Source organism: Haliaeetus albicilla, chromosome 22, assembly GCF_947461875.1.
Source record: "Haliaeetus albicilla chromosome 22, bHalAlb1.1, whole genome shotgun sequence".
NCBI lineage: Eukaryota > Metazoa > Chordata > Aves > Accipitriformes > Accipitridae > Haliaeetus > Haliaeetus albicilla.
In genome coordinates, this window is record NC_091504.1 from 6,629,535 (window position 1) to 6,643,560 (window position 14,026).

At 70.0% G+C, this 14,026-nt stretch overlaps 1 protein-coding gene across 1 annotated transcript in view; it reads right to left on the minus strand.

Annotated features, from left to right (window-relative positions):
• Nucleotides 1-12,651, minus strand: part of SIPA1 (signal-induced proliferation-associated 1) — a 12,895-nt gene extending 244 nt beyond the window's left edge. The window contains 14 exon segments of the mRNA XM_069810680.1: nt 3,315-3,424; nt 3,427-3,453; nt 3,456-3,542; nt 3,545-3,587; nt 5,074-5,334; nt 5,337-5,643; nt 7,068-7,152; nt 7,155-7,224; nt 7,808-7,911; nt 9,153-9,327; nt 10,055-10,189; nt 10,191-10,244; nt 10,408-10,529; nt 11,829-12,651. Coding sequence (XP_069666781.1) covers nt 3,315-3,424; nt 3,427-3,453; nt 3,456-3,542; nt 3,545-3,587; nt 5,074-5,334; nt 5,337-5,643; nt 7,068-7,152; nt 7,155-7,224; nt 7,808-7,911; nt 9,153-9,327; nt 10,055-10,189; nt 10,191-10,244; nt 10,408-10,529; nt 11,829-12,543 — 2,295 coding nt within the window. The 5' untranslated portion in view covers nt 12,544-12,651.
• Between the last annotated feature and the right edge of the window lie 1,375 nt (nt 12,652-14,026).

The window sequence follows — 14,026 nt, forward strand, 5'->3', positions numbered from 1 at the left end:
CCCCATTCCCCCAAGACCCCCTTATCCCCCATCCCCCACATTACCCCCCAGTTCCTCCTTATTCCCCAATCCCCCCAATCTCTCCATTCCCCCAATGCCCCCAGTTCCCCCATTCCCCAATCCCCCCCAGTCGCCCCATTTCCCCCCAGTTCCCCCATTCCCCAAGACCCCATTATTCCCCATTTCCCCCAATCCCCCCATTTCCCCCCATTCCCCCAAGACCCCCAACCCCCCATTCTCCCCAGTTCCCCCCATTCCCCCAAGACCCCCTTATCCCCGCAGTCCCCCCATTCCCCCTCACCCCCAACCCCCTAGTCTCCCCAATCCCCCCCAGTTCCCCCCATTTCCCCAATCCCCCAATCCCCCCCTTATCCCCCCATTTCCCCCATTCCCCAAAGACCCCCAATCCCCCCATTTCCCCAATCCCCCCAGTTCCCCCCATTGCCCCAAGACCCTGTTATTCCCCCAATCCCCCATTCTCCCCAATCCCCCACAGTTCCCCCATTCCCCCAAGACCCCCCAATCCCCCATTCCTCCCATTTCCCCCCATTCCCCCAACCCCCTATTCTCCCCAATCCCCCCAGTTCCCCCAATCCCCCCCATTTCCCCCAAGACCCCCCAATCCCCCCATTCCTCCCAGTCCTCCCCATTCCCCCAAGACCCCCAATCCCCCATTCCCTCCCAGTTCCCCCCATTCCCCCCCATTCCCCAAGACCCCCCAATCCCCCCATTCCCTCCCAGTTCCCCCATTCCCCCCCATTCCCCAAGACCCCCCAATCCCCCCATTCCCTCCCAGTTCCCCCATTCCCCCCCATTCCCCCAAGACCACCCAATCCCCCCATTCCCTCCCAGTTCCCCCCATTCCCCCCCATTCCCCAAGACCCCCCAATCCCCCCATTCCTCCCAGTCCTCCCCATTCCCCCAAGACCCCCCAATCCCCCATTCCCTCCCAGTTCCCCCCATTCCCCCCCATTCCCCCAAGACCCCCCAATCCCCCCATTCCCTCCCAGTTCCCCCATTCCCCCCCATTCCCCAAGACCACCCAATCCCCCCATTCCCTCCCAGTTCCCCCCATTCCCCCCCATTCCCCCAAGACCCCCCAATCCCCCCATTCCTCCCAGTCCTCCCCATTCCCCCAAGACCCCCCAATCCCCCATTCCCTCCCAGTTCCCTCCATTCCCCCCCATTCCCCAAGACCCCCCAATCCCCCATTCCCTCCCAGTTCCCCCATTCCCCCCCATTCCCCAAGACCACCCAATCCCCCCATTCCCTCCCAGTTCCCCCCATTCCCCCCATTCCCCAAGACCCCCAATCCCCCCATTCCTCCCAGTCCTCCCCATTCCCCAAGACCCCCAATCCCCCATTCCCTCCCAGTTCCCCCCATTCCCCAAGACCCCCCAATCCCCCCATTCCCTCCCAGTTCCCCCATTCCCCCCCATTCCCCCAAGACCCCCCAATCCCCCCATTCCCTCCCAGTTCCCCCATTCCCCCCCATTCCCCCAAGACCACCCAATCCCCCCATTCCCTCCCAGTTCCCCCCATTCCCCCCATTCCCCAAGACCCCCCAATCCCCCCATTCCCTCCCAGTTCCCCCCATTCCCCCCCGTTCCCCCAAGACCCCCCAATCCCCCATTCCTCCAGTCCTCCCCATTCCCCAAGACACCCCAATCCCCCATTCCCTCCCAGTTCCCCCCATTCCCCCCATTCCCCCAAGACCCCCCAATCCCCCCATTCCCTCCCAGTTCCCCCATTCCCCCCATTCCCCAAGACCCCCCAATCCCCCCATTCCCTCCCAGTTCCCCCATTCCCCCCATTCCCCAAGACCCCCCAATCCCCCCATTCCTCCCAGTCCTCCCCATTCCCCAAGACCCCCCAATCCCCATTCCCTCCCAGTTCCCCCCATTCCCCCCCATTCCCCCAAGACCCCCCAATCCCCCCATTCCTCCCAGTCCTCCCCATTCCCCCAAGACCCCCCAATCCCCCATTCCCTCCCAGTTCCCCCATTCCCCCAAGACCCCCCAATCCCCCCATTCCCTCCCAGTTCCCCCATTCCCCCCCATTCCCCCAAGACCCCCCAATCCCCCATTCCCTCCCAGTTCCCCCATTCCCCCCCATTCCCCCAAGACCACCCAATCCCCCCATTCCCTCCCAGTTCCCCCCATTCCCCCCATTCCCCAAGACCCCCCAATCCCCCCATTCCTCCCAGTCCTCCCATTCCCCCAAGACCCCCCAATCCCCATTCCCTCCCAGTTCCCCCATTCCCCAAGACCCCCCAATCCCCCATTCCCTCCCAGTTCCCCCATTCCCCCCCATTCCCCAAGACCCCCCAATCCCCCCATTCCCTCCCAGTTCCCCATTCCCCCCATTCCCCCAAGACCACCCAATCCCCCCATTCCCTCCCAGTTCCCCCCATTCCCCCCATTCCCCAAGACCCCCCAATCCCCCCATTCCCTCCCATTCCCCCCATTCCCCCCATTCCCCAAGACCCCCCAATCCCCCCATTCCCTCCCATTCCCCCCCATTCCCCCCAGACCCCCCAATCCCCCCATTCCCTCCCAGTTCCCCCCATTCCCCCCATTCCCCCAAGACCCCCCAATCCCCCCATTCCCTCCCATTCCCCCCATTCCCCCAAGACCCCCCAATCCCCCCATTCCCTCCCATTCCCCCCCATTCCCCCCAGACCCCCCAATCCCCCCATTCCCTCCCAGTTCCCCCCATTCCCCCCATTCCCCCAAGACCCCCCAATCCCCCCATTCCCTCCCATTCCCCCCCATTCCCCCCATTCCCCCAAGACCCCCAATCCCCCCATTCCCTCCCATTCCCCCCCATTCCCCCAGACCCCCCAATCCCCCCATTCCCTCCCAGTTCCCCCCATTCCCCCCATTCCCCCAAGACCCCCCAATCCCCCCATTCCCTCCCATTCCCCCCATTCCCCCCATTCCCCCAAGACCCCCCAATCCCCCCATTCCCTCCCATTCCCCCCCATTCCCCCCAGACCCCCCAATCCCCCATTCCCTCCCAGTTCCCCCCATTCCCCCCATTCCCCAAGACCCCCCAATCCCCCCATTCCCTCCCATTCCCCCCCATTCCCCCCATTCCCCCAAGACCCCCCAATCCCCCCATTCCCTCCCATTCCCCCCCATTCCCCCAGACCCCCAATCCCCCCATTCCCTCCCAGTTCCCCCATTCCCCCCATTCCCCCAAGACCCCCCAATCCCCCCATTCCCCCCCATTCCCCCCCATTCCCCCAGACACCCCAATCCCCCATTCCCTCCCAGTTCCCCCCATTCCCCCCCATCGCCCCCACCACCCACCCACCGTCGGGGCCGGCCGTCGCGGTCGGGGGGCAGGAGGGTGAGGGGGGCCTTGGGGCGCCGCAGCAGGGCCCGCAGGCGGCGGGGGGCCAGGGTGGGCAGGGGTGGTGGGCGACGCGCAGCAGGCGGGTGCCGGGCGCAGCCCCGCCGTCTCGGCGAAGGAGAAGCGGGTGACGGCCGTCACGACCCCCGTGGCGTCCACGCGGAACCCCAGGCGACCCCGGCCCCCCGCGGCAGCGCCAGCTCCCGAGCTTCGCACCCACGGGTCACCGCCTGGGGGGGGACACACGAGGGGATGGGGAGTGAGCTGGGGGGAGCCCGGAGGTGACCCCCGGTGGGGTGACCCCCTGGGACACCCAACAATGACACACCCCCCCCCGTGGGACACCCAGCAGTGACCCGTGGGGTGACCCCCGTGGGACACTGCCCTCCCCAAGCCCCACAGCGGCCCCCCGACCACCCCTGCCCCACGGCACCCCCCACCCTTGCCCCATTGCAGCCCCCATTGCCCTCCCCCATCCCTGCCCTGTTGCCCCCTACCCCTGCCCCATTGCACCCACCATCCCTGCCCCATTACACCCCTATCCCCACCCCATTGCCCCCCACCCCTGCCCATTACACCCCCATTGCCCCATTGCACCCCAACCCTGCCCATTGCACCCCTATTGCCCCCCTGCCCCATTGCACCCCACCCCTACCCCATTGCACCCACCATCCCCACCCCGTTGCCCCCACCCCTGCCCCACTACACCCCCATTGCCCCATTGCCCTCCACCCTGCCCCATTGCACCCCTATTGCCCCCCCATTGCCCCCCACCCCTGCCCCATTGCCCCCCCATTGCTCCCCACCCCTACCCCATTACACCCCCATCCCCAACCCATTGCACCCACCATCCCCACCCCATTGCCCCCCAGCCTGCCCCATTGCACCCCCATTGCCCCATTGCAGCTCCCATTGCCCCCACTCTACCCCATTGCACCCCCATTGCCCCATTGCAGCTCCCATTGCCCCCCACTCTACCCCATTGCACCCCATTGCCCCCCACCCCTACCCCATTACACCCCCATCCCCATCCCGTTGCCCCCCACCCTGCCCCATCCCCACCCCATTGCACCCCAACCCTGCCCCATTACACCCCCATTGCCCCATTGCACCCCACCTCTACCCCATTACACCCCCATCCCCACCCCATTGCCCCCCCATTGCCCCATTGCCCCCCACCCCTGCCCCATTACACCCCCATTGCCCCCTTGCCCCCCACCCTACCCCATTACACCCCCATCCCCACCCCATTGCCCCCCCATTGCCCCATTGCCCCCCACCCCTGCCCCATTACACCCCCATCCCCACCCCATTGCCCCCCATTGCCCCATTGCCCCCCACCCCTGCCCCATTACACCCCTATCCCCACCCCATTGCCCCCCACCCCTGCCCCATTACACCCCCATTGCCCCATTGCACCCCACCCCTGCCCCATTACACCCCCATTGCCCCATTGCCCCCACCCCTACCCCATTACACCCCCATCCCCACCCCATTGCCCCCGCATTGCCCCATTGCCCCCCACCCCTGCCCCATTACACCCCCATCCCCACCCCATTGCCCCCCCATTGCCCCATTGCCCCCCACCCCTGCCCCATTACACCCCCATCCCCACCCCATTGCCCCCACCCTGCCCCATCGCACCCCCATTGCCCCCACCCCTGCCCCTCCCCACCCCCCTCGCCCCCTCCATTCCCCCTAACCCCCCCCCCTCACCTGCAGCCTGGCCACCACTTGGGGGGCGACGCCGTGGGGCAGGCGCAGCCCCAGCCAGTCCCCCGCCCCATAGAAGAGCTCCAGGCGACCCTCGGCGAACGCCCACCCCAGCACGTCCCGGCAGGCGCAGCTGAACAGCACCCCGGCGGGGGGGGCCGCGACCACCACCCGCTCCGCCGCCACCCCCAGCAGACACGGCACCTCGGGCCCCCCCCCGGGGGTCCCCTGCGCCCTCGCCCCCCACACCACGGCCCCCGCCACCCCCGGTAAACCCGCGCCCCCCCCCCCGCCGCGCCCCCGGCTCGACGCCGGCCCCCCAAAACCGGCAGCCCCCGGTGGGGGGCGGCGAGGGGGGGGCCGGTGGCGTGGGCTCGGGCCAGCTCCTGCAGGTACTGGTGGCGGGTCCGGGCTGCCATGGCCCCCAGGCGCCCCCCCCGACCCGCCGCGTTCTCCCCGTTGATGGCTTTGGCCAGCAGGAATTCCCGCAGCCCCTCGCCCCCCGGGAACCGCTGGCCCACCGCCAGCCCCGGCCCGAAGAGGGGGGTCTCCTCCGGCCGCACCACCGCCACGCTGCGGGAGAGAGCCCCGGGGGGGGGGGGACGTGAGACCCTCGGGGAGAGGGATGGGCACCCCCCACCCCCCCCGAGGGACACGCGGTACCCCTAAGGACCGGGAGAGACACCCCCCCCCCAGCCACCCCGGGACCGGGGGAGACCCCGGGAGAGATGCCAGACCCCCGGGAGACATGGGAGACCCCCGAGGGACACGCCAGACCCCCCCCGGGAGACATGGGAGACCCCCGGGGGACATGGGAGACCCCCGAGGGACACGCGAGACCCCCCCCGGGAGACATGGGAGACCCCCGGGGGACACGCCAGACCCCCCCCGGGAGACATGGGAGACCCCCGGGGGACATGGGAGACCCCCGAGGGACACGCGAGACCCCCCCCGGGAGACATGGGAGACCCCCCCAGGGGACACACAGCACCCCCAAAGCCCATGCAAGACCCCCCAGGGACCAGGCAGCACCCCCAAGGACCACGAGAGACCCCCCCAGGGACATGCGAGACCCCCCAGGGACTGCACGAGACCCCCCAGGGACCAGGGAGCACCCCCAAGGACTAGGCGAGACCCCCAGACCCCATGCAAGACCCCCAGGGACTGGGAGAGACCCCCCCCCAGGAGACATGTGAGACCCCCAGGGGACACACAGCACCCCCAGCCCCCGTGTGAGACCCCCAGAGCCCGTGCAAGCCCCCAGCACCCCGACGAGCCCTGCAGACCCCGTGCAAAGACCCCCAGCCCCCATATGAGACCCCCAGCCCCCGTATGAGACCCCAGACCCTGTGCAAAGCCCCCCCAGCCCTCGAGCAAGTCCCCCCAAACCCTGTGCAAGCCCCTTGGCACCCACGTGAGACCCCCAGGGACTGGAGAGACCCCCAAGAGCCTGTGGAAAGCCCCCCAGGGACTGTGCAAGCCCCCCTTGAGCCCATGCAAGCCCCCCCAGACCCTGTGCAAAGCCCCCAGACCCTGTGAATCCCCCCCAGCCCTTGAGCAAGCCCCCCCAAACCCTGTGCAAGACCCCCAGACCCTGTGAACCCCCCCCAGCCCTCAAGAAAGCCCCCAAACCCTGTGCAAGACCCCCCCCAGCACCCATGTGAGACCCCCAGGGACTGTGCAAGGCCCCCTTGAACCCATGCAAGCCCCCCAGACCCTGTGCAAAGCCCCCCCAGCCCTCGAGCAAGCCCCCCAAACTCTGTGCAAGCCCCCCCAGCACCCATGTGAGACCCCCAGGGACTGGGAGAGACCCCCAAGAGCCTGTGGAAAGCCCCCCAGGGACTGTGCAAGCCCCCCCACCCCTTGAGCAAACCCCCAAACCCTGTGCAAGACCCCCAGACCCTGTGCAAGCCCCCCCAGCACCCATGTGAGACCCCCAGGGACTGTGCGAGCCCCCCAGCCCTGCAGGAGCCCTTGGGACCCCCCCAGCCCCCCACCTGTAGGCGGTGCGGGGGGTGCAGGGCTCGTGGGCCCGCACCACGATGAAGATGTGCTGGAAGTGGGAGCGGAGGGCGCGGGGGAGAAGGGCCGAGCCCCCGGCTCCTGGAAGACGATGGTCACGATGTCGTTCCCGATGTGCCGCTTCCGCAGGAGCTGGGGGGGGGGGGCGAGGGAGGGGGTCAGCACCCCAAAACTGACCTGGAGGGGGGGCCCAGGGAGAGCCTGCAGCTGTCCTGGGCTCTCTGGGACCCCCTGGACCCCCTCAGTGGCCCCCTCAGAACCCCCCACCTGCATCCAGGACCCTCCCCCCAAACCCCTGGGACCCCCAGGACCCCCAGTTGCCTCCAGGACCCTCCCCCCAAATCCCTGGGACCCCCAGGACCCCCTAGTTACCTCCAGGACCCTCCCCCCAAACCCTGGGACCCCCTAGTTACCTCCAGGACCCTCCCCCCAAACCCCTGGGACCCCAGGACCCCCCCAGTTGCCTCCAGGACCCTCCCCCCAAACCCCTGGGACCCCCCAGTTGCCTCCAGGACCCTCCCCCCAAACCCCTGGGACCCCCAGGCCCCCCAAGGCCCCTGGACCCCCCCCCCCCAACCCCTCCCTGGACCTGCTGTGGGTTGCTGGGGGTGAAGGGCAGCATGGGGCGACCCCCAGGACCTCCCACGACCCCAGTCCCCAGGGAGCCCCAGGACCCCCCAAGCCTCCCCAGGACCCCCCCCAGGACCCCCCGGACCTGTTGGGGGTTGCTGGGGGTGAAGGGCAGCATGGTGCTGACGTGGAACATCACCTCGTAGCCGTGGTACGTCGTGTACAGGGAGTGGGTCCCCGTGGAGTCAGCTGGGGGGGGACAGATCCTGCACCCCCACCCTGGGCCCTGTCCCCTCGTCCCTGAGCCACTGCCACGTCCCCCTGTGCATCCCCACCTCCGTCCCCATGTCCCCCATGTCCCCCTCCCCATGTCCTTCTGTCCCCATGCCTGTGTCCCCATGTCCCTCTGCATGTCCCCACCTCCATCCCCGTGTCCCCCAAGTCCCAATGTCCCCATCCCCATGTCTGCATGTTCCCATGTCCCAATCCCCGTCCCTGTGCATGTCCCCACCTTCATCCCGTGTCCCCCATGTCCCTCTGTCCCCCATGTCCCTGTGTCCCCATCCATGTGTCCCCCTCCCTCTGCATGTCCCCACCTCCATCCCCCTGTCCCCCATGTCTCCGTGTCCCTGTGTCCCCGTGTCCCCATGTCCCCCTGCATGTCCCCACCTCCATCCCCATGTCCCCCAAGTCCCCATGTCCCCCAAGTCCCCATGTCCCCGTCCCCATGTCCCTGTGCATGTCCCCACCTCCATCCCTGTGTCCCCCCATCCCTGTATCCCCATGTCCCTGTGTCCCTGTCCCCGTCCCTGTGCAGGTCTCGCTCTCCATCCCCCTGTCCCCATCCCTGTCCCTCTGCGTGTCCCCATGTCCCCCCCATCCCTGTATCTCCATGTCCCCGTGTCTCTGTCCCCATCCCTGTGTGGGTCTCCCCCTCCATCCCAGTGCCCCCATCCCTGTCCCTCCATGTGTCCGTGTCCCCTGCCATCCTTGTGTCCCCATCCCTGTCCCTGTGTGTCCCCATGTCCCCCCATCCCCATGCCCCCATCCCTGTCCCTCCACGTGTTCCTGTGTCCCCCTCCATCCCAGTGCCCCCATCCCTGTCCCTCCCCGTGTCCCCGTGTCCCCCCCGTCCCCATATTCCCATCCCTGTCCCTCCTCATGTCCCCCTGTCCCCATATCCCCATCCCAGTGCCCCCATCCCTGTCCCTCCGCGTGTTCCCCTGTCCCCATATCCCCATCCCAGTGCCCCCACCCCTGTCTCTCCCCGTGTCCCCGTTCCCCCCCATCCCCATATCCCCCGTATCCCCATCCCAGTGCCCCCATCCCTGTCCCTCTGCATGTCCCTGTTCCCCCCATCCCCATATCCCCCATATCCCCATCCCAGTGCCTCCACCCCTGTCCCTCCCCGTGTCCCCCTGTCCCGTATCCCCATCCCAGTGCCCCCACCCCTGTCCCTCCCCATGTCCCCGTGCCCCCCCCCGGCTCACTCTGGGTGTCGAGCTGGGCGCGGTAGTGGGGGAAGCCGCGCAGGCGGACGCGGGTGCCCAGCAGCCCCAGGAACTGGGCGAAGGCCGGTCCCGCACCCTCGTTGTTGTACATCTCCTCCTCCGAGGCCTGGCCCCCCCGGCAGTACAGCACCCCCACCTTGCGCTGGAAGCTCAGCTGGGAACGGGGCGGGCGGGGGGCACGGCTCGCACGGGGGCTCGCACCCGCGACCGCCTGCGCGCCCTCGCCAGCCTCGTGCGAGGGCCAGCGCTGGCGCGATGCAAGCCCCGTCCTCGTGCGAGTCCCAGCGCTGGTGCAAGACCCACCCATGTGCAAGCCCCGTCCTCGTGCAAGCCCCATCCTCGTGCGAGTCCCAGCGCTGGTGCAAGACCCACCCATGCGCAAGCCCCGTCCTCGTGCAAGCCCTGTCCTCGTGCAAGTCCCAGCACTGGTGCAAGCCCCACCCATGTGCAAGCCCCAGCACTGGTGCAACGCGAGCCCCGTCCTCGTGCAAGGCCTGTCCTCCTGCAAGCCCCAGCCTCGTGTAAGCCCCAGCCTTGTGCAAGCCCCAGCACTGGTACAAGCCCCATCCTTGAGCAAGCACTGTCTTCATGCAAGCCCCAGCGCTGGCACAATGCAAGCCCCGTCCTCGTGCAAGCCCTGTACTTGTGCAAGCCCTGTACTTGTGCAAGCCCTGTCCTCGTGCAGGGCCCACCCTTGTGCAAGCCTCACCCCTGTGCAAACCCCAGCGCTGGTGCAATGCAAGCCCCATCCTCGTGCAAGCCTCACCCTTGTGCCAGAAGCAGCACTGGTGCAAGCCCCTCCCATGCACCCCCAACCCTCGTGCAAGCCCCGCCCTCCCCCAACCCTCACCCTCGTGCCCCCCCCCCCCCCCCCCGCTCACCCCCTGCTCGTCCAGCTTGAGGAGGGTCTCGGGCACGGCGGGGGAGGGGGAGGCCAGGCGCAGCCCCTGCACCCCCAGCCCCGGCAGCACCAGCTCCAGCAGCTTTTTTGGGGGGACCCCCCGCGCCCCGGGGGGGGCGAGCGCCGGGGGGCAGCGCCTCCTCCAGCACCGAGCCCCGCAGCGTCCGCAGCTGGGGGGGGTGCAGGGGGGGGGGTCAGGCTTGGGGGGACTCTCCCCCAGCCCCCCCCCCCAGCCCCCCGGGGCTGCTCCTGACACCCCAGGGACCCGCCGAGCCCCTGGGAATCCCCCAAGGCCCCTCCGGGACCCCCCCCGGCCCCCCCCCCGGCCCCCACCTGGCTGGTGCGCAGGATGATGCGGTGCAGGACCTGGGGCTGGGGTCCCTCCTTCTCCTCCCGCCGCAGGGACACAGCCACCGGCCCCAGCCGCGCGTCCTCCCCCAGAAAGTTCTGGTGCTCTGGGGGGGGTCGGGGGGGGGTCGGGGGGGGGGGACCGGGACCCGCTCCTGTCCCCGCTGCCCCACACAGCCCCCCACGGCCCCACGCAGCCCCGGCGTCACACGGGGATGTGGCATGTGCTGCAGCCCCGTGCAACGTCCCACGGCCTTGTGCAACGTCCCACGGTCCCGTGCAACACCCCACGGCCTCGTGCAACACCCCACGGCCTCGTGCAACACCCCACGACTTCCTGCAACATCCCACGGCCTCGTGCAATGTCCCATGATCTCGTGCAATGTCCCACAACCTCGTGCAACACCCCACAGCCTCGTGCAACGCCCCACAGCCCCATGCGACACCCCACGGCCCCATGTGACATCCCGTGACCCTGTGCGACATCCCATGGCCCTGTGCAACGCCCCACGACCCCATGTGACATCCCGCAACCTTGTGCAACATCCCACAGCCTCGTGCAAGACCCCACGGCCCTGTGCAACACCCCACGACTTCACGCAACACCCCACGACTTCGCGCAACATCCCACGGCCTCGTGCAACGTCCCGGCCTCATGCAACGTCCCACAACTCCGTGCAACATCCCACGGCCCCGTGCAATGCCCCATGACCCTGTGCGACATCCCGCAACCTTGTGCAACATCCCACGGCCTTGTGCAAGACCCCACGGCCCTGTGCAACATCCCACAACTTCACGCAACATCCCACGGCCTCGTGCAACGTCCCACAACCCCGTGCAATGTCCCACATCCTCGTGCAACACCCCACAGCCCCATGCGACATCCCGCGACCCCATGCGACATCCCACGGCCTCGTGCAAGACCCCATGGCCCTGTGCAACGTCCCACGACTTCGCGCAACACCCCACGGCCTCGTGCAACGTCCCACAACCCCGTGCAATGTCCCATGGCCTCGTGCAAGACCCCACGGCCTCGTGCAATGCCCCATGACCCCGTGCAACGTCCCGCAACCTCGTGCAACACCCCACGGCCTCGTGCAACGTCCCACAACCCCGTGCAACGTCCCGCAACCCTGTGCAACGTCCCACATCCTCGTGCAAGACCCCACGGCCTCATGCAATGCCCCATGACCCCGTGCAATGTCCTGCAACCTTGTGCAACATCCCACGGCCTCGTGCAACACCCCACGGCCTTGTGCAACGTCCCACAACCCCGTGCAACGTCCCGCAACCTCGTGCAACGCCCCATGACCCCGTGCGACCTCCCGCGACCCCGTGCGACCTCCCACGGCTGCAACACCCCCCCCGGCCCGCCGTGCCCCCCCCCGCGCCCCCCCCCGGCTCACCCTTGCCGTAGAAGTACTTGCGGTAGTAGTCGGCGCCCGCGTCGCTGTGCTCGATGGGGTGGGGGGGGCGCGACCCGGCCGGGGGCTCCTCCAGCACCGCCACGGCCGCGTTGGGGAGGTGACCCGGCCCGGGGGGGACCCGGGGGGGTCCCAGCCCCGGTTCCTGCTCCCCCCCCGTCTCGCAGCAGAAGCGGGGGCAGCTCAGCACCAGCGCCTCGGCGTCGGGGGGGCGCCCCCCCGGCTCGGGGGGGTCCTCGGGCTCCAGGTGGGCGGCTGAAGCCCCCGAAGTGGGGCCGGGGGGGGCGGGGGGGGCCTCGGCCGGGTCGAAGAGGATGCTCTGCACGTCGTAGTGGGCGACGTGGGGGCCCCAGGGCGGGCGGGGAAAAAAATCGGGGCCCCCCCCGGCCCCCTCCCCGCCGGCCCCCAGCCCCAGCAGCAGCAGGGGGTCGCGGAAGCGGGGGGACGTGGGGCTGCCGCCCCCCCCCGTTTCCTGGTGGCTGTGGGCCCGGTTGCGGGGGGCGGCCCCCGGGTCCCCCCCCGGGCTCCCCCCCCCCCCCCAGGGCCGCTTCGCTGCTGCTGCGCTGCATGGCAGCGGCCCCCCCCGGCGAGGGGGGCGGCGAGGGGACCCCCCGGACCCCCCCGGCCGCGCTGGGGGGGGCGGCGGAGGGGGGGGGCCGGGCCGAGGGGCCCCGCATCTTGCGGAGGAAGAGGTCATCGGACTGCATGGCCCCCCCCGGGACCCCCCCCCCGGATCCCCCAGGGACCCCCTGAGACCACCCTGGGACCCCCCGAGACCACCTTGGGACCCCCCCCCTACCCCTGACCCCCCCCGGCACCCTCCTTCCCCGCTAGCACGAACCTCTGCCCCCCCCCGGGACCCCCCCGCTACCGCTGACACCCCCCCCCACCCCCCACCCCCGGGACCTCCCAGTTTAGCGGGGACCCCCCCACCCCGCGATTTGTCAATGAAAGCGTGGGAACGGACCCCGCGCCCCGATTGGCTGCTCGGGAATTCCCGCGTGCGGACGCTCCGCCCCTTTTCCCACGCACCCCCCCCCCCCCCCCCCCGTTTTCCCAGGTCGGGGTCAATGGGGGGGACACGGAGGGGGGACGGGGGGGGGCTCCGGCCTCGTCGCTCGCTCGGGGAGGGCGCGACGGTGGGACCTGGGGGGGGGGGGACAGGGGGTCAGCGGGGGGGTCAGTGTCCCTCTGACCCCCCCCCCCCGCGTCCCTCTGTCCCTCCGTCCCCAGACACTCCCTGCCCCCCCCATTGCCCCCCCATCCCTCTGCGGGGACCCCCCCAGCACCCCCAAAACGCGGCTGGGGGGGGGTGCGGTGCGGGGCGGGGGGGGGGGGCACCTGGGACATGCCTGGTATCCCCTGTGCCCCCCCACACTTCCCCCCCCCCCCCGGGCAGCCCCCCCCTCGGCTCCTTGGGGGTCTGAGAGACTCTGGGGGGGGGTCGTGGGGGGGTCGTGGTGCCGGGGGGGGGTGCGGGGCCCGGACGCGGCAGCGCCGGCGGCTTCCTGCCCTACGGGAAGTGGCGGCGGCCCATGGCCCCCCCCAGGTGCTGCCCCCCCCCCAGCACTGACCCCCCCACCTCCCCCTCCCCGAGGGTCCCCCCCCCATTTGCAGCATCCCCCACCGCCCCCCCACTGGGCCCCCCCCGCTCCTGACCTCGTCCCCTGCGTGAACTCAGGCGTCCGGGCCCCCCCCCCGCGCACACACACACACACACACACACACCCCCCCCGCCGCACTTCCCTCCTCCGGCTGCAGGACCCAGGCGTCCGGCCCCCCCCCCCGCCGGCCCCCCCCGCAAGGACCCGGGTGTCCGGGCCCCTCCCCCCACCTCCATCCGTTAAGATGCGATTAACGGAGTTAATCTGGGGGGGGGACACAGGCAGGGTGACCCCCCCCCAGGACAGGTGGCTCCAGGCTGGGCGGGGACCCAGGCGTCCGGGGGGGGGGACACACACCCCCCCAACAACAACAACTTCCCCCCCCCGGGACACAGTGGGCCCCGTCGTGCGTTGCACCAGGGAGCACGGAGGGGGCCGAGGTCACGGCCCCGTGCAAAGGCCTCGCACGATGGCCAGTAACCAAGCGCCGGGGGGGGGGCTCGCACGGGGGCTGGTGCCGCACATGGGGGCTCGCACGAGGGCCGGGGTCACCCCGTGACAGCAGGCCGTGGGGTC